At 41.1% G+C, this 20,577-nt stretch overlaps 1 protein-coding gene across 8 annotated transcripts in view; it reads right to left on the bottom strand.

Moving 5' to 3' along the window:
- Nucleotides 1-15,230: 15,230 nt before the first annotated feature.
- rffl (ring finger and FYVE-like domain containing E3 ubiquitin protein ligase) overlaps nucleotides 15,231-20,577 on the bottom strand; it is a 47,217-nt gene continuing 41,870 nt past the window's right edge. For 7 of the 8 annotated variants that reach the window (XM_051679789.1, XM_051679796.1, XM_051679791.1 and 4 more), the window contains 2 exons: nucleotides 19,463-19,486; nucleotides 15,231-19,229 (listed from right to left, as the gene is read on the bottom strand). In XM_051679789.1, the coding sequence (XP_051535749.1) occupies nucleotides 19,048-19,229; nucleotides 19,463-19,486 (206 nt within the window). In that variant the 3' untranslated portion in view covers nucleotides 15,231-19,047. The remainder of the gene's footprint in view (nucleotides 19,230-19,462; nucleotides 19,487-20,577) is intronic. The other variant, XM_051679795.1, reaches the window with a different exon arrangement.

The following is a 20,577-nucleotide window of genomic DNA, read 5'->3' as shown; positions in this document are numbered from 1 at the left end:
CTGTGACCTTTCATTGAAGATATACTGTATGTTAGGAAATTACATCACACATTGATTTGAGTTATTTGAAATGTATAACTCTATTGTTTTATTTATGTTTCTCTTTATTTTGTGGTGTTAGTCATATGTGGTCAAGCATAACATGTCCACCCTGTGATGGGAAGATATATGGGAAATTAATATAATTTAATGTTAAAAGCAATAAAATCATATTGATAGATATCAATCACAGACCATGTAGTGACTAATTTATCCACCGAATTTCCACCCTGTTATTGTCCTGATCCTCCCTATTTAACTGGATGGACATCTGAATTTTTAGTAATTTAGCTTGACCAGTATGACTAATACAGTCTTTAGTATGTCCCTGAAATGATGAAACATGAAGAAACTTGTAAAAGTATGTTTTATTTTTCAAAAATATATATTTTTAATAACTGCTTAAAAATTTTACACAAAGTGTAAAGGGCCTTTAGAGACCTGAGATATGTAATAGTGTTGCTTTATTTTTCTGTGCTTCCATAAATCTTCCATAAACAAATCTTCCATTTTTTATTTTTTATTATTATTATTATTTCGTATCTATATAAGTTTACTATCACAGGATATCTATTTCTTTGTTTGTTACAAGACAAATGAGTACTATATTCAGACAAATGACTACTAGGCTATACCATGTTTATTTTCTGCGCAGTGGTGGTGAATTATCAGTATTCCACACCTGGACAACAAATGATAGTATTGCAGCATCGTTTATCAATTTGGATGCTAGGAGACATCTTGTGACAAGCTAACAGGAACATAGCAGTTTTTTTTTGCTTACACGTCCTCTTCTGAGCATCGGGCAATGGAATGCTGTCGTAGATTGAAGATATGAAGTTGGAATTTTCCAAATCTAACTTTAAATGGAACGCAGCATCAATGTAGCACACTACTGTTTGAAACTTTTATTGTTGCATAATGCATTCTGTTTCACGTACTATTTTTAAAATGTAGCAGGCAGTATAAATTATTCATATAGTGTGCAATATTTATGTATATAGCTGCACTCAAAAAATATTTTTAAGATTTACGCATTTCAGTTTCATTTCAAAATTCCATCAAATTGAAATGAGTAATCTTTGACTAAATAAAATACAAATACAAATATTTACATAATGATTTATATAAAAATAAAATATTCTAAATTTGATTAATTTAACTGTTAAAAATTACACAATTCAATTTGATGTAATTTTGAGAATGAAACTGAAATGCGTAAATCTTTAAAAAAAAAAGGGCTAAAATACTTTTTGCCGTGTGTAGCCTATTATTACACCATTTATGTCATAATGCGTACACTATAATGTATCAGTAGTAACAGTTTTACATCCCAAAAGATTTAAACCATTTTAATGGATCTGGCTTTCAACAGCTTAGCCCCAAATATACAGTATACACTTATATACCCTTATATTCAATATTAGGTTTTGTGCAACACTCAAGAGCAGCAATTAATACTGTACGAATCACATATACTAATGGCAAACATAGGAAAATGTGCATGACAGACTTGCATATTAGATCATATCTGCATACTATACAAACCTAAAAATATAAAACCCAGTGTCAAAGTAATAAGAATGGCAGTTGCTAATTTGAATGAGCAAGAACTACAAAACAAGGTGAAGATTGGAATTTGATAAGGAAAGATGCCATGACAAGCCCACAGCACCCAGGGGAACACCTGCTCTTTGCAGTTGCATATCTGCACAAATGAGTCTTGCAAACCTTACCAAGACATCCAAACCTGTTCAAACCTTACAAATATAAGGTTGCTGGTGTAATGCAACACTATATAAATAAGAAACAATGTAACTATTAAAGCATTTTTGCATGAGGGGGTTGAGTAAGGGTTTAGTTCCTAGTTTCTCAGAAAAGCAGCACATACACAGAGAAACAGCAGAACATCATCTCTCTACAGGACTAAACAAGATGATCATGACGCCAAACCCTGATCTTCACAGGGTGTGGAACCTGACATTCTGAGTTGGCTATATTGAGTTGTTCATCTACAGTAACAATTTCTGAAGACTTTTATTTTGTAGTTATTGGATGCTTTAGAACTTTAGGTATATTGTGTAATTTCTGTGCCACTTGTTTCACCAAATAAAATGATGGAATTATTATGACTGTTTTACACAGGTTTTTCTGAACATGTCTGTTATTGTTTGGACAAACACTCCCGCCCCAATCTTATGCCATTGGTTGAGCCAAAGTGGTGCTGTTCTAATAGGTCAGAAATTGGCCCAGAAAGCCCCTGCTGGTAGTTGTAGTAACTGCAACAACTGGACCCAAAAAGCATCTTTCGCCAGTGACTGATTCACAAGTAGCTGTGTATTCTGAAGATTTTTCTTTCTTTCTTTGAAAGCAATGTTTAAATTGCAAAAATAGCCACAGAATGAACACTTTTGGGGGGAATCAATCAACATACATATGGCTTAATTCTATTGTCATGTTAAGCTGGGATAGAAGAAAGTTCCCTATCTGTCACTCACTCGACATTGTGTCGATGAAGTGACACTAGGGGTCATTCTTGGGAGCCCCAAACTGCTGAATTTGCATGCCACTCCCCCGGACATACGGGTATAAATGGAGCTGGTATGCAACCACTCATTCAGATTTTCACTTCGGAGCCAAGCGGTTCTATTCACTGAGCTGTATTCACCCGCCGAGTTCATTCACCTCATCTGCTGGATTTTACGGCGCATTTCAGCGGCTTCTCCCCCTCTGCACCCGTGGAGTGCAGAGATCGCCCCTGGGCGCTTCGGCAGAACATCAAAAAGAGTATATTTTCAAACTCTAAAAGAGCGGCACACACAGAACGACTTTTTAAAGATGCTTTTACATTTGTGTGTTATTCCTGATTGCGGTCGTTATCTCTCTGTTTCTGACAGCCACGATCGCTGTCTGACATGTCTGGGCGCTGCCCATGTGGAGACTTCGTTCATGGATGGGTCTTGTCCTCATTGCGAGAACATGACCATGGCAATGTTGCGATCGCGGCTTGCCTTCGTAAGAAAGCAAGCCACCCCAGCTGCTCCCCGCCTCGGTCCTTCTACCTACGGGTATGAGGCCGCGTCGGTTAGCACTGGGGGCGATTTGGGGACTCCAATGGGACCACCTCCGCCGGGTAACATCCCATGGACCTCCCATTCCTCAGCACGCTCGTTTGTCCCGGTCGGGCTCTCGGATGAGACCGCCGGCTCGTCTCAGGGTGAGTTCGACCTCTTATTCGGGGCCCGAGAAGATGATGAGTTATTGAGCACAGCATCAGAGAGCAGGCTCATCCACTCTGATGCGGAGGCTTCGGCTGGGCTTCCCCCTTCAGGCGTGGTCGCCCAGTCTCAGGCCGATGCGGAGATGACGGACACGCTTTCCCGGGCAGCTACGAGCGTCGGGCTAGAGTGGAACCCTCCACTCTCCCCTGCACTTGTGCCTGCAGGGTGCCACCACCTGGCGCGGGCGCCTGAAGCTCCCATCCAGGGCCTAGGTTTATGTCATCTCTGATGGCTAAGGCCTACGGTGCCGCTGGACAAGCCGCCTCTGCCCTGCACGCCATGGCTCTCCTGCAGGTACACCAAGCCAAGGTGCTAAAAGAGCTGCACGAGGGTAATTCTGACCCGGACCGACCTCGCTCTCCGGGCAACGAAGGTCACGGTGTTGTCTCTCGGGCAGGTGATGTCCACCCTGGTGGTCCAGGAACACCACCTTTGGCTCAACCTGGTCGACATGAGAGAGGCTGACAAGGCACGGTTCCTTAATGCCCCCATCTCCCAGGTTGGCCTGTTCGGCGACACTATCGAGGACTTTGCCCAGCAGTTCTCGGCGGTGAAGCAGCAGATGGAGGCCATTCAACACATCCTGCCCCGGCGCGGCTCAAGACCCTGCACCCCGTCTGCTCGTCGCCAAGGGCGTCCTCCTGCAGCAACAGCACCGGCTCCACCGCAGCCCACCCCCGTGGCCCGGTGTGGAGCCCACCCATCTCACGGCCGGCCGCCAAGAACCCTAGGAAGGCTTCGAAGCGCCCCTGAGATGGGCGACCCAGGGGCGAGGAGACCTGATTCTACGGAGCTGGTAGACAGACCACTCAATCCCCAGGTGGAGGGCCGGGAGGAGAATCTTTTGTTTCATTTTTCGCTGCATGCCCCAGAGGCTGCGGTACCCAAAACTTCAATAAAAGAGTGGTTTCCTTGTTCTCTGGGTCACATGTCAGGTGTGCAAGGCCGTCCCATTTTGGCAGGTTTGGCGCTCCAGCAGCGGACCCCCCGCCCCTGCGCGCCCAGCTATGGCACAAACATGCCCACACTGGGTTGGTTCCGACGGACTGCGTGGATGATGTTCCTCCTCCCCCTCCTCGACCAATCTTATGGTGGGCGTCAGGAGCCAGGTAAGTGCTTCGATGTCTCTGGACTCTGGTACGTCCGACATGATTATCCCCTTGGTCCCCCTCGCCCAGTGTCTGGATGCGTGGCTCATGCTTTCCAACCCGTCACGATGGCTGACCCGGACTGTCCGACTCGGCTACGTGATTCAGTTTGCCAGGCGCCCACCCAGGTTCAGTGGCATCCACTTCACCTCGGTGAAGGGCGAGAACACCGCTACCTTGCGTGCGGAGATAGCTACCTTTCTACGGAAGGGTGTGATAGAGCCTGTCCCACAGCCGAGATGAAGAAAGGGTTTTACAGCCCCTACTTCATTGTACCAAAGAAAGGTGGTGGGTTGCGGCCAATCTTGGACCTGCGAATACTGAACCAGGCCTTGCACAGACTCCTGTTCAAGATGCTGTCGCAAAAATGCATTTTAGCGAGCATCCGGCATCAAGATTGGTTCACGGCGGTAGACCTGAAGGAGGCGTACTTCCACGGCTCGGTCTTACCTCGACACAGTAAGGTTCCTGCGGTTTGCTTCCGAGGGCCGAGCGTACCAGTACAAGGTCCTCCCCTTCAGCCTGTCCTTGTCCCTTCGCATCTTCACGAAGGTTGCAGAGGCAGCCCTTGCCCTACTAAGGGACGTGGGCGTCCGCATCCTCAATTATCTCGACAACATATCTTGGCTAATCCTAGCTCACTCTCGGGATATGTTGTGTGCGCACAGGGACCTCGTGCTCACGCACCTCAGCCGACTGGGGCTTCAGGTCAACTGGGAAAAGAGCAAGCTCTCCCCAGTTCAGAGCATCTCTTTTCTCGGCTTGGAGTTGGACTCAGTCTCGATGAGCTGTACAGTCGATGCTGAACTGTCTGAAGGCGTTCAGACAGAAGTCAGTCGTTCCACTGAAACTTTTTCAGAGGCTCCTGGGGCATATGGCATCCTCAGCAGTTGCCACACCGCTCGGGTTGATGCATATGAGACCACTTCAGCACTGGCTTCAGACTCGAGTCCCGAGATAGGCATGGCGCCGATCTGTCGCTGCCTTTTAAGCCCTTGGACCAACCTTGCATTTCTACGGGCAGGGGTTCCCCTAGAGCAGGTCTCCAGGCGTGTCATGGTTATGACGGACGCCTCCAAGATGGGCTGGGGCACCGTATGCAACGGGCACACAGCCGCCAGCTCCTGGACTGGCCCGCAGCTGCATTGGCACATCAACTGCCTCGAGTTGTTGGCAGTACTGCTCACCCTGCGGAGGTTCCGGCCGTTGATCCAGGGCAAGCATGTGTTGGTTCGGACAACACAGCGACAGTAGCGTACATCAACCGTCAAGGCGGTTTACGCTCCTGTTGCATGTCACAACTCCCCCGCCGTCTCCTCCTCTGGAGTCAGCAGCTCCTCAAGTTGCTACGAGCCACTCACATCCCGGGCGACCTCAACACCACAGCGGACGCTCTGTCACGACAGGTTACACTCAGGGGAGAGTGGAGACTCCACCCTCAGGTGGTCCAGCTGATTTGGAGTCGATTCAGTCGAGCACTGGTAGACCTGTTTGCTTCCTGGGAATCCTACCACTGCCCACTTTGGTACGCCCTGACCGAGGCACCCCTTGGTATAGATGCGCTGGCACACAGCTGGCCCCCTGGACTACGCAAATATGCGTTTCCCCCAGTGAGCCTACTTGCACAGACCCTGTGCAAGGTCAGGTAGGATGAGGAGCAGGTCATCCTAGTAGCACCCTACTGGCCCACCCAGACATGGTTCTTGGACCTCACGCTCCTCGCTACATCCCCCCCAGAGAATTCCCCTGAGGAAGGACCTTCTCTCAGGGACGGGGCACCATCTGGCAACTGCGACCAGACCTTTGGAATCTCCACATCTGGCCCTTGGACGGGATGCGGAAGACCTAAGTGGCCTACCACCCGTGGTGCTAGACATGATCACTCAGGCTAGGGCTCCCTCTACGAGGCGCCTGTATGCTTTGAAGTGGCGTCTGTTCGCTAAGTGGTGTTCTTCCCGAAACGAAGACCCCAGAGATGCGCAGTCAGATTGGTGCTTTCCTTCCTGCAGGAGAGGCTGGAGGGGTGGCTGTCCCCCTCCACCTTGAAAGTGTATGTAGCCGCTATAGCGGCACACCACGACACAGTGGACGGTAAGTCCTTAGGGAAGCACGACCTGGTCATCAGGTTCCTGAGAGGCGCTAGGAGGTTGAATCCCTCCAGACCACGTCTCATCCCCTCATGGGACCTCTCTGTAGTCCTTCGGGGTCTACAGGGAGCCCCCTTTGAGCCCCTGGTGTCAGCTGAGCTTAAGGCACTCTCTTTGAAGACTGCCCTCCTGACTGCGCTCACTTCCATCAAGAGGGTAGGGGACCTGCAGGCGTTCTCTGTCAGCGAATCGTGCCTGGAGTTCGGTCCGGGTTACTCTCACATGATCCTGAGACCCCGACCGGGCTATGTGCCCAAGATTCCCACAACCCTGTTTAGGGATCAGGTGGTGAACCTGCAAGCGCTGCCCCAGGAGGAGGCAGACCCAGCTTTAGCGTTGCTGTGTCTGGTACATGCTTCACGCATCTATTTGTATCGCACACAGATCTTTAGAAGCTCCGAGCAGCTCTTTGTCTGCTTTGGTGGACAGCGGAAAGGAAGCGCTGTCTCCAAACAGAGGATCGCCCACTGGGTCGTTGACACCGTCGTGATGGCATATCACGCCCAGGACGTGCCGCCCCCCGTGGGGCTACGAGCCCACTCTACTAGGAATGTAGCGGCCTCCTGGGCCCTGACCAGTGGTGCCTCTTTGGCAGACATCTGCAGATCAGTGGGCTGGGCAACACCCAACACCTTTGCGAAGTTCTATAATCTCCGGGTTGAGCCGGTTTCGTCCCGTGTGTTGTCAGGTCCGAACAGGTAAGTTCCGGGACAGCTGGCCAGGTGTACCGCATGCACATAGCGCCCTTCCCATCCCATGAGGTGAAGATGTGCGCTTTTGACTCCCAGTCAAGTTGTGATCCCTGGATGACTTTCCTCCTTAGCCCTGTGGCAGACGAGTTTGCTGAGAAACTCGCTGCCGGCCCAGTACATGTGCTAACTAGGCCCTGTACTGAGGTAGGTGCTCCACATGTGGTGGTTCCCCGTAGGTGACCCCATGTGATATCTTCCGCTAAATTGTTTCCCTGTCGGTAAACTGCATCTTCCTTGGACAGAGGCCCCTCTGCCCCCGGTCACCATGTTTGTAGAAACTCCTCCCCCTTCAGGTGGGACCTACCATGGGACTTCTCCACATGACATACTTCTGACAAAACTCGGTAAGACCATGTGACGTATTTCCACTCAAAATATCCCCCCCCCTTTTTTCTCTGGGCGGGGTGTGGTCTCCGCGGTGTCTTCCCCTTGGGAGTGACACCCCCCCGACGTAGATATTTATGGCCCCCAGTCGGTTGACAAATTCCACTCTTTTTGGGGAGAAAAAAAAGAGGAAAAGAGGCCACGGCTGGGCTAGCCTGTCCCTATTTTTTGGTCAGTCGACTTGTTCCCGTAGGACCGTTCGACGCTCATAAGTGTGTTGGGGAGGTTACGTGACGGCCTGGTGCGCTGGCTACGAGGCACACAGCGGTCTGCCCGTCTCGCACCGCCAGTCCACGTAACACAGTTCAGCTAGTTGTGGCGTTTTGTATAGGGACCCCTAGTGTCACTACATCGACACAACGTTGAGTGAGTGACAGATAGGGAACGTCCTGGTTACTTTCATAACCTCCGTTCCCTGATGGAGGGAACGAGACATTGTGCCCCTCTTGCCACAATGCTGAACTAGCCACTGAAATGACCAGGACCTTGTCTCGGCTCCTCAGCACAAAACCTGAATGAGAGGTTCCATACCAGCTCCTTTTATACCAGTATGTCCGGGGGAGTGGCATGCAAATTCCACTCGCCAATTCCCATTGGCCTTTTTTCAAAAAGCAGAGGTGTTTGGGGCTCCCAAGAGTGACCCCTAGTGTCACTACATCGACACAACGTCTCGTACCCTCCATTAGGGAAAGGAGGTTACGAAAGTAACCAGGACGTCGTTTGACATCAGAAGAAAGACATCACACCTTTAAGACATGTGATGTACAGATGTATATTGCAGTGGTGTTTCTTCAGGCACTTTCATGTCCCAGGGATTTATTTTTATTAAAATGGACAAATGTGGTATTTTATAAATGTGTTATTTAACTTTTTTCTTTTTGGCATACTGTATGATGGTTTCATTAAAACTGACTTGGAAACATTTTTATCAGGCCTTTGTCATTACTTTTTGGTACTTTCCAAACGCCTTGTACTGTATGCATTAATTTTTACTGTTTTAGGCTTGAACCAGACCCAGACTTTCAGTAATAAACCATGAAAATCTATTATAAAAGTACAAATGACATGTTTAAAACTGTGATAATCTAAACAAAGTGTGACATAAATATAAACCAATATTTCAATATTTAATGTCTAAAACATTCTATACATTTTTCAACAACTACGGCTGTCCAACAGTTGTGTGGTCATTTCTACCACAAGCAATTTTGCCCCTAATAAAGTTGTTGTTGTTTTTTTTTTTTTTTTTTTTAAGTTAGTGCACTTGTTTAACAAGTCAACAAAAGTATCAGTGAAGAGCATGGTTGAGATGAAATATGGCTGCTAGAAATATACACACCGATCAGCCACAACATTAAAACCACCTGCCTAATATCGTGTAGGTCCCCCTCATGCCGTCAAAACAGCTCTGACCCATCAAGGCATGGACTCCACAAGACCTCTGAAGGTGTCCTGTGGTATCTGGCACCACGACGTTTGCAGCAGATCCTTTAAGTTCTGTAAGTTGCGAGGTGGGGCCTCCATGGATCGGACTTGTTGGTCCAGCACATACCATAGATGCTCAATCGGATTGAGACATGGGGAATTTGGAGGCCAGGGCAACACCTTGAACTCTTTGTCATGTTCCTCAAACCATTTACATAAGTGGGGGAAAACACCTTTCCCACAGTTTGACTGCGGCAGTCGGATTGGTGCTCTTATACTGCATGTTAAGCCATACGCTAAACTTGTGGCGTAAACATACATTCTTATTTCCACTTGAGTCTTGACTTGACCAGAAACCAAGGAAATAACCAGTGCCGCAAAATACCACACTGTATCTTTGAAAATGATATATTTGACAAACACCTAAGATACTGAGATTGAATAGAGTTAACAGCTTAATTACCAGTTGCAAATATGAATACTGATGTGTGAGTGTATGATAACATATTATAATGACTGTTTACCTTTGAAAACCGTTAAATGCACAAAATGCCACAACTAATATGGAAAATATATGTTCCATTGATAGAGTGTTGCACTTGTGATGCGAAGGACTGGGGCAAAAGTGTCACTGAAACACCACTTCTTTTTTTTGTGCTGGAAACGTAACCTTTGCTCCCAATATCAAACTACATCTTTGATGGTAAGCGTTAGTGTGCAGGTGCAAAAGCTTTAGAGTTCATGCTACTGTTACCTAGTGATCTGCACAGGAGGAACAATGAAGACCGGAAGTGAGATGAGATGAGAGACACTCCAACAGATCTGTTCAAGAGTGCAGACAAACAGACAGAAAGAGATTGTGTAATGATCTGCATTAGTAGTCCTATTAAGAGTAACATAATGGCACCAGTGCAAATACAGAGGCATAAAACTGACCCACTCATGCTTTCGCCTCCAACCTGAGTTCATCACTGTCATTGCATGTGATGTTAAAATATTCAGTATATTAATGGGATTATGATAATGTGTAAATATGATAAGTGATCTTTATCTCAAACCTAACCTGAAGTTTAATATATTGAAAACCACGTCTCATTGTCCAAAGCAGCACTCTTGGTTAAAAGCATTTAGATTCTTAAGCCACACTTTCAACATTCAATGTACGAATGTTGTTGCATTAGACAGCAAAATATACATAAAAATGGTGAGGAAAAGTGAATTGAGACATTTCAAAAATTCAGACAAATTATTTGGGTCACCGGCAATATATCAAATTGTCCCAAAAAGCAGCTGTATACTATGTGTACAGGTACCATTTATCCAGCTAAGCAATACAAAGTGAAGTTGGAAAATGGCCAATACCCTGAAGCAGCATGTCAATGGCGATTTCAGTAAGAAAGGACAAATGTCATTATTTATTTAATGTAGCCCTCATTTGGCATTATCATCACATAATTAGTCCCTTTCATTTTACCTGAGGCATTAGTATTTAAATTCTGCTGTTCCATGGGAGGCTGATAACTAACATTACCATATATATATATATACTGCCAAACCACATACTGCCTGGATTATAAGTGCATGGCTGTGTAAGCAGAGAGTGCAGGTGCTAGACTGGCCTGCCTGCAGTCCTGACCATCTCCAATTGAGAATGTGTGGCACATTATTAAGTGTAAAATACAGCAACGAAGGCCCTGTACAATTGTGCAGCTGAAGACCTGCATAATGGATGAATGGGGGAAAATTCCACTTTCTAAACTTAACAAACTTGTGTCTTCAGTGCCTAAATGCTTAATATTTGTTATTAGAAGAAATGGTGATGTTTTGATAAGTACATTCACAAGGTAAAACATCAAATAATGTGTCGTTGTTTTGCTTTCAATATAGCACAGGGTGAATGGAATTTATAAATTACTCTTTTTGGTTTTTATTAGCATTTTCCATACTGTTCCAACTTTTTTAGAATTGGTGTTGTAAAGAAAATAAAAATAGATTTTTGCTTCGTTGATTACATTTCAATTTTTAAATACATTTTTAATGGAATATTATCATTATATTGATCTTTTGCTTCTTAAATTTGGCTTTGGTTGACGTTAACAATATTGTATTTTTGGTAAATGCATCTTAAAAAAAAAGAAAAGAAAAAAAGAGAGAGCAAATGAATGAACTCCTCATGGATTTTTTAAAAATTTTTATTCATCTCTTATCCACTGGGGGTCCCTGTTGACTAAGCCAGGAATCTTTTTCATGCAGAATCTGAGGTAGTAGGCTTTTATGAAAGACTGCAGTTGTGTGCCATTATATATCTAGATGTATGTGTGTTCATAAACTAAACTATCACTATCAAACTATCATGACTAAAGTGACTAAAACAACTTGAAGTATCATTCAAAATTGCATAATTCACTTTATCTCACATGTGGAGTCACATCTAGCCAATGCAAAGTGATGCCTTTGAAATTCTTATTCACCTCAGAATTCCCATGGTTACCATTCAAAACGACTTGTTTGCATGAAGAACCAAAACAGACCCTTAGAAGCTGACAAGATGCTGCTAAAACATAATGTATTTTTTATTTTATTTGTTAAATTGTGATTCCACGATTGCGGTGCCATTTGCGTCCCAATGTCTTTAATTTTGCAAATGTGTATCTAAAGTAAATTTAAACCCCATTTTAGAATTAAGGTAAATGACCTTCATGATAACATACATGTATTTAAATAATTTTAAAAAAGTTGCTAAACTATATACATAGCTGAAATATATATATATATAAAATACAAATAAATATCATGTCCCTGCACTCTGGAACTATACTTTAATTGAAAAATAAACATTATTTTGCAGCTCCATCATTTGTATAATGCTTAAAACACATTTGGTCATGAGTAATTCATTATAAGTGAGAAAACAATTCCATTTTAGTTTTGTACGTTCACCCCTATTACATATTTAGAATATACCACAAAGTCCATGTTCAGCAGGAAGTGACATCGTCTTAATTTCCTGAAAGCCACGGGTAGACCAATGGTAAGTTATCTCTTTCTTTTTTCTGTGTTTTCAGTGCTATTGTGATCTTTACAGTGCAGGGGTTAACCCTAACCAATCAAATTTCAACACTGTTACTTAAATTATAGATTACAAATAAAAAAATAAAAAAATTGTGAATGTGTAGAATGTCCTCGTTGTCCACATGGCATTAGCATCGACACTAGCTAGCCATAAAACTCAACCCTGTTACTCATTCAAGAGTAACAGGGTTGAGTAACAGTAAAAAATAAAATAATAAAAAATAAAACTTGATAAGAATTTCTGAGCCCAAGAAGATGGAGTGTGAAAAAGTGGGGCAAATTCAGAGGACTGAAGCACAAACGCAGTGAACTGAGTGAATAGAGACCAAGTCTTTTTCTACAGTTTATTCAACCCGGTTACTTCATTGTTTTACCACAAAATGAAAAATAAATCACTCCTGTTTTTCAATCACATTTGGTCCAAATTTCTTATTAAATGCTATAAAATTTGATAGAATTGGGCTTGAGGGCTCTGTTAAAAGGAAAAACATGTTTGAGAATAGGGTTGCCACCCGTCCAGTAAATACGGGATCGTCCCGTATTTAAAGATAAAATGATGCGATTTGTCCCGTATTTAAGCTGGTCAGATGGCGTCACGGTGAAATCGTTCCAGATCGCCAATATAACATTGATGTAAGTTGAAAAATGTGCCTACGGTGGGTAAGGGACCGTCTGAAAAGTCCACAAATGGAGGTACAACTGTGGAGTTTTTCTATATAAATGTTCAGTATGATCAAACAATGTATGAATGCAATCATAAAGACAAGTACAGATGAAGGGGAAAAAAATAAACAAAATAAATAAAAAATATACAAAAATTACAAAATATGTATAAACCATCCAAAATGTACACATAAATAAGATAAAGACATCAAAAAAAATAAAAAATAAATAAAAAATAAAATAAATAAATAAATAAATAATAATAATAATAATAATAATAATATATATATATATATATATATATATATATATATATATAACATATAAATTATGTATTTTTTTTAATACGTCATGGGTCAAAAAAGTTCTAATTTTAGCATATAAGAAAGGATATACATTTTTTTATTATTATTATTATTTTTATTTATTAATAACGCATATTAACTCAACGCATTTATTGCTAAAACTGTGGAGGATGTGGTTAGGGGCCATGATTTGAAATGTCATTTAATATACATTCTTTTTAACTGGACCACGAGCGCTGATTTGCTGAATACTGAAACTTGGTAAGGCCAATTGTGGGAACTCAAAATGTACAGTAGCATGTACAGATCTTGTTTTCATTATTTAAATTGTATATCTTATCAAATAGCACTGTCATGCTTCCCTCTATGAATTGTTTATTTGCTTTATTACGCAATGGGAGTTTGAACCCACGAGAGGGACGGTCAATTGAGGGAATGAGCTAACAATAACATGTTACTCAATAACAATACTCCACCCTCATGAGAATACTTTGTTCTTTACATATCTGACAGTCTGATCCGTTTAATGCAGATAACCCTGAACAAGCAACACGCGCACTTGCACGCAAACCGGCAAACCCTGCGTCCATTGGAATGGACGTCACATGTTTTTTGGCGTATACAAATAAAAACACATGCTTTTATAATATGAATAATGCCTGGTCATTGATTAGTCCCTGGTCAACCAATCACAATGAAAACATGACCCCTAACTTAACCTGAGGCATCACATTAGACAGGAGTGAGCACGTTTTTTAAAATAAATAATTTTTTTAACCAATATTAATATGCAACAATTTGACAAATAATTGTACATTTTAATAATTGTCTAAAAATATATCCAATGCATAACTTGTGATAATATCTATAAATTAAGTTTGTTACAACATTGGCTGATAGAGATCAGCCAATGCAATGAGCACTGAAGCATCTATTGGACGTAGCTGCCATTTCATGTAGCCTAATTGTTATTTTTATTCCAGCAGATCTGACCAGAGACCCCCAATGCATGCCATATTTTGATGTTTTGACACTCTTTCAATTTACTGAAATGAAGGTTTTTATTGAAGTGAAGATAACATAAAATGTGCTTATTTTATATGAATATGAATGGCTTAATTTTGTAATATAGAGCCAGTTAAGTTCTAAATACCATAAAGTCCTCCCAAATCTTCACAACTTTAGTGTTTGTTTGTTTTTTTACTTTATTCGGGTCAAATTTGACCGAAGAGTACAAGTGTGATTCTAAAACGAAGAGTGCACAGTGTCATGCAAAATGGTACATTGGGTCTCAAAACAGCTACTACAGGAAAAATCAGAGCCCAAGTTGGTCTCCACCTGGCTACGGGTGCGATTAAATTGTCAAGAGTGTCCATGTAATGTATATTGGCATTTTTAGAAACACCATGTCCCATGGCAGATTCTTCCAGCTCCGGTCACACTTGCATTTGGTTAACAGTATGGAGAGGCTGCTACAATGCACACAAGCATATATTTATCAAATCAACCATGAAGTACACATAAACACACCCACAAAAGCACACAGACATACAGTATACACACATACACACACTCACACCGCATGCAAGGAACAAAAAGTATCAAACACGTTTTTTGAGACTTCATCTCACCATACAACAACCTTTTTTCTACATTCATATTGCATTATTTATTGCTACAGTGTGTATGTTCTATTCAAAATCTTTAAGACTAGTTCACATACTGTACAGGTTTAAACTCTTGTTCAAATTTATGGTTGAGGAATATGAGGAACCCTATTAAAAGTTTCTTTTGGTGTTGCTTCAGTCGTAGAGTCCATTGTAGTGGACATGAAAAAGAAAAACATAAAATGAATAAAAATGTGTTGGCACAACATTTCTATAATGGAGAAGAATAAATATCAACTGGGTAAAAAAAATTTGCTCAGTGGAAAAAAAATCAGGTCAGAAGGGGTTAACTGCCTCATGGACATTTTCAACTCTACTGTTCTTGAAAAGCAAAAACCACACACAAATGATGTAAATATATTTTAATACAAACATTTTTAACAAAGCAACCAAACTAGTTTGGTGTAGTAAATGTTTTTTTATTTTTTTAAATTTTTCAAATATATCAGATCTGATTAAGAAATTAAGGCATTTGGTTCACACCATTACCATTCAAACATTTACTGAAAATGAAAGTATTCCCTCTTCATATTTATCCATCGAATTCCAACAAATGATGACATTGTTGTTTGCTGATCGTTCAAATGACTTCCACAGAAAATGTTCTAGTTTCAGTCACATTAAATCAAGTTTTAAGTCATCCGAATTGTTCAATATAAGCGGATTGTTTTCATTATCTTGCCTTGCAGTTATAGTGCCCTGTTTTCTTGGTTTGTTTTCTGGTTTGCATTGGGAAATTGATTCCTGTGAAAGGAAGTCTTCAGACAGTCCTGAGAAAATAAACATTCAACATCTGGCAAGCCAAAATCTTATACGGTAAAAAAAGCAAGAAATTGACCACAGAGAACTAAGGGGCCGTTCACACCGAATGCGTTTTTGCATCCGTCTGAGCTGTTTTATCAATGGAAACATGCAGAAGAGTGACGTATTTGACTGTTGCGCAGTGCTGTGGTTTTCAGATGCCCTGTCAACTTAAAAAGAATGTCAGCTTTTAAAAGTGCATTCAGTTCTATTCACGCCGTTGCATCTAGATCGTTAATGGATCATCTTTTAGTGAAAGAATGTGTTCGGTCTGAACGACCCATTTTCTCAACCCATTGTTCTGGTTTTATTTAAAGGATTATTTTACCCAAAATGACAATATATTGATCATTTATTGATAATATATTGTCATTCATTCACCCTCGTGTCATCAAACACTGTATTATTTTCATATCAGGTAGAATATTCAAACTGCTCTTTTCGATACAAGCGGATGGTGATTTGTACTGCCACTGGGATTTTTAATGAATAACGATAAAAATGTCTGCCTGTTACTCACACGATTATATTTTTAAGGCCTCATAACACTTAGAATGTAGCACTCAAGTCATACAGTATATGTACTACTTTTATGGTGCATATATGTTCTTTTAAGGAGCTTGGCAGTATAAATCAGCATCCACTTCTTTGTATGAAAACAAAAAAATGCTTCAATGTTTAACATGTCATAGTTAGATTGTGTTTCACAGAAGAGAAAATACTACAGAGTGGAAATGACATGCAACGAGTAAATGACGACAAAATTTACATTTTGGGGGGGACATTTCCTTTAAGGTTCTGGATTCATAAAACATGCTTATTACTGTGACTACTATTTTCTCCTTATATTCTAACTTAAAAAGTTCAAACTATTTTGTATTTCCGAAAAGACTTACTAATGTTCTGATGAAAGTTCCTCATATATTGTACTTGTTCTAATATTTTATTTTTTTACCCCCCTCTTCAAAACAATTTCCTAAGAATAGCTTGGAGTGAGTAAATCTAACTGAATTGTAAAGGCTTGGGGGGAGGGAGGTGCTGTGGTAATAAGCAGGCCTTTACTTGTCCTGTAAACTGTGAGGCACCACAGAAACACAGCATGAGGGTTCAGGCATGTTCACCTGATATTTCCTCCATTAATGGGAGCAGAAGACTAAAGTGGTGCTAACTGAATTCCTGCAGAAGATCTACCCTAGGCTACACTGTAACAGCATCTTGAAACTGCTCATTGGTTGTCCTAAATGGCAAATCAAGCACTGCATTGTAACTCACAGTGTGGTTCAAGGCCCATACATGCTGACAGCACTTTGACCTAATAACTGTCTTACCACAGAGGCTTTTTCATGTACACACGCACAATAATGCCAGCTGACGGATGGCATAATTGATACATTTTTAAGATTCGAGAGAAGGCATCCAACCAGAGGGTGTTTTTTTATTCAGAATGAAACGTCCACTAGACTCTGTGGTCTATAGCGATATTCAGGTATCGTGAATTAAAAAAAAAAAACATGTTACGAACATGTCTGGGTCTTGTTTCAAAATCTAAATAAAAAACCTGTTGGTAGGACACTTCAAATTAATTTGACGTAATTTTCTTGCCAACTAAGCATGTTTTCTATCAACTATCATTCCCGTAATGCAGCCGCACCTTTTTCTTTTGAAATAATGTCTTCATAAAAACCAAATCTTTATAGTATTAAAAATGACAATTTTTTTTTTATGCAAAATATAATTTCCTATTTTCTTCTCCCCATTCTGCTGTCAAATACGACCCAGACATGTACTTAAAGGATAGCTAACCCAAAAATAATGATTCTCTCATCAATTACTCTAATGTCATCGCTAACACATATGATTTCACTTTCTTCTGCAAGAAAGGACACAAACGAAGATACTTTAAAGGATTTATAATGCATTTTTGTAAATGCAATGCAAGTCAATGGGCTTAAGCTCCAAAAAGGGCTTAATGGCAGCATAAATGTAATCCATACCACTCGATTGGTTTAATCCATGGCTTCTGAAGTGATCCACTCCGTTTTGGGTGAGATTTATTTCACAAAAAATCTTGACATCTGCTGTCTCTTTAGCGCATTCATGTGAGAAACTTGTTCACACTTCCTCAACCACTCACAGAGTGTGTGTAATGCGTGTAAATGCACATTTATGCTGCCTTTACGTACTTTTTGGTGCATGAAAAAGTTTTGGATTGTATCGAAAAAAACATCATAGATCCTCAAATATCTTTCTTTATGTTCTGCAGAAGAAAGTAAGTCACGAGTTTGACAGCATAAGGGTGAGTAAACGAGTTTTTTTGAGTGAAATATTCCAGTAACAGGTTTAAAGATTCATTCTATAATCCTCCAAACTTCTAAATAGAGTGAAGGAAGCTCATCCCATATATATATATATATATATATATATATATGCTAGACAGAGAGAAATTATTTTAGTTAGATACCACTATGAGATAAATGAGCCTTTGGACATAGTAATAACGGCATGATGGTGGTACTAACTGTGGTCTTCACACATAAGCTGGATGGTGGTACAAACACAAGTGTGATAAAGTTAGACAAAGCTGTAATATGAATGAATGAGAATCAGTTTGCTCAAACTTGACTTGTTTTCTAGGTTACACCCTTGTCTGTTTTGAGGTTACGCACATGCTGGTTTGCAGCAGTTTAGTCTATTTGCAGATTCTCATATGAGATAAATCAACATATTTAAGATCTGACCAAACTTGTGTGACCAGTCTGATTCCTGTTAGTAAATTTTTTTCAGTGTCAGCCTGGTGATGGTAGATTATATTTTAACCCATATATAAAACAAGTTTATATATAAAAAAAGAATACAAAGAAACAGGCTTGAGAGAAAAGAACCAGGGCAGTGACATGCAAGGCATAGTTATACACCTTCAGAAGATCCTGCACACAGTGTGTGCATTAATACAGTCCTCTACTGGTATGTGTTGAGTGTTGACACATGTTTACTAATAGGGGCACTGGAAGAAATAGGTGTTTTTGATACACTGACTTACATCATTAGATTTATCTACAGAAGTGTGACATCCTGTGATCACAAGTCTCCACTTCCAGTTTTAGAAGGCACACTTTGCAAAGTTAATTAAACTGAGACAAAAACAAAACAGAAACCAGTATTGTTACTGCTTAAAGATTTGCGCATCTTTGTTATAATTTAAAGTGCCACAAGATAATTGTGCAAGAATTACAGGCCACCTGACATTTCCAGTTCTATTGGATATTAATTCCATTGTTTGGGGGAAGGACTGTACAAATATGAGGGACGTTGCTCATCTCTGTGCAAAGAACAAGAACAAGCTTTGTAGATGGAAAATGCAGTTCAGGATCTGAACACGTGCACCGCCCGCACCACGTATTGTCGGCAAATGGGACATTCACTCATGCGCTTGCCACACTTGGTGCACGTGACCATGTGTCCACACTCCAAAAGAACACAGTCAATGGGTGAGTCCATACAGATCTTACAGAGATTCTCCTCCACGGCCGGCCCAGAGCCGGTGTCTATATGCAACACAGAAAAGAAAGTTCAATAACACATTACACATATAATGTTTGCCTGCCATGTGAATGCATGGTAGACACTTGCAAGCAACACTTGCAGTCTACATTAATGACTGAACAAACTCAATCATTCAGTGTCTTAATGAAAAATGGAACTTGTGACAAATTAAAGGACATTTCAAAAAGGTTATCTTAGTGTTCATTAGCATTTAAAGTCATAAGCTTAAACCCACCTGTGCCTTCTGTGGCGCTAGACACTGCAAAAATAAAATTGTAGTTCATGTTAGTTGCTGTATGTAATCAACAGACACAATATATAAGGTTTTTAGGTCCCCCTTTATATTAGGTGTCTTTAACCACTATGTACTTAAACATTTGATACAATGTATTTATTTTGTACAATGTGTTGTTGCATTGTACTTACATTTAAATTACCTGCATTTAATTACATTTGTACTTACACAGTTAACTTTACTCCTAACCCTAACGAACTCTAACCCCTAACTCTACTCCTAAGCCTACCCGTACCTCAACCTCAGTAGCAGCAAATGTGAATTTTGTAAGTATTTTGCTGGTAACACAGTAAATACATTGTATTGTATCTATTTTAATGTTAGTACATGGTAGTTAAGACACCTAATATAAAGTGTGACCAGTTTTTACATTTTCTGAAGAATATGTGAGTAGTCCTTGCCCATGTAAAAGTCTCTAATCCAAATGCCAGGGTGATGCTATGCGGTTGCTAAGATGCTGTGAGGGGTTTTAGCACATTGTGGTTGCTAGGTGGTTACTTACTGGCCCAAGTCAATAGAGCCCACCCCAAAGTCTCTATGATCTAGTGCAACATTTGAGTTCCAGCAGTTAAAATCCTACTCATTTTCTCCAGAGGAATTTATATTTAATCTAACTAATAAACCTTTAAAGACAGAACTACATTAAGTTTTGAGGTTGTTAATCGATGGTATATGCTTCTGCTGAAGCCATCAGTCAGTGCTATTTTAAAGGTGCACTGTATTACATTTTTTCCCCATGTAAAATATTTTACTCCTAAAGAAATGAATTGTCATTTTTAAATCATATATAAAATCACGAGATGAGGACTCTAGTCATTGCAGTAATCTTATAAAATCTGTTTTATTCTACATAGGGCAGGGGTGCCCTCATGTTTTTTTTGTTTGTTTTCTTTTGCATCCGTCGGTGCTGTTTTATCAATGGAAACATGCAGAAGAGGGACATCTTTGACTGTTGCACAGTGCCGTGATTTTTAGATGCCATGTCAAGACACATGCGTTCAGTTCTATTCACGGCGCAGTGGCCTCCATAATTCTTAAATTACAGAAGTTTGGAA

Source organism: Myxocyprinus asiaticus, chromosome 39 (genome assembly GCF_019703515.2).
Source record: "Myxocyprinus asiaticus isolate MX2 ecotype Aquarium Trade chromosome 39, UBuf_Myxa_2, whole genome shotgun sequence".
Lineage (NCBI taxonomy): Eukaryota > Metazoa > Chordata > Actinopteri > Cypriniformes > Catostomidae > Myxocyprinus > Myxocyprinus asiaticus.
The sequence above is the reverse complement of the archived record's forward strand: the minus strand, read 5'-3'. Positions and strand labels throughout refer to the sequence as shown.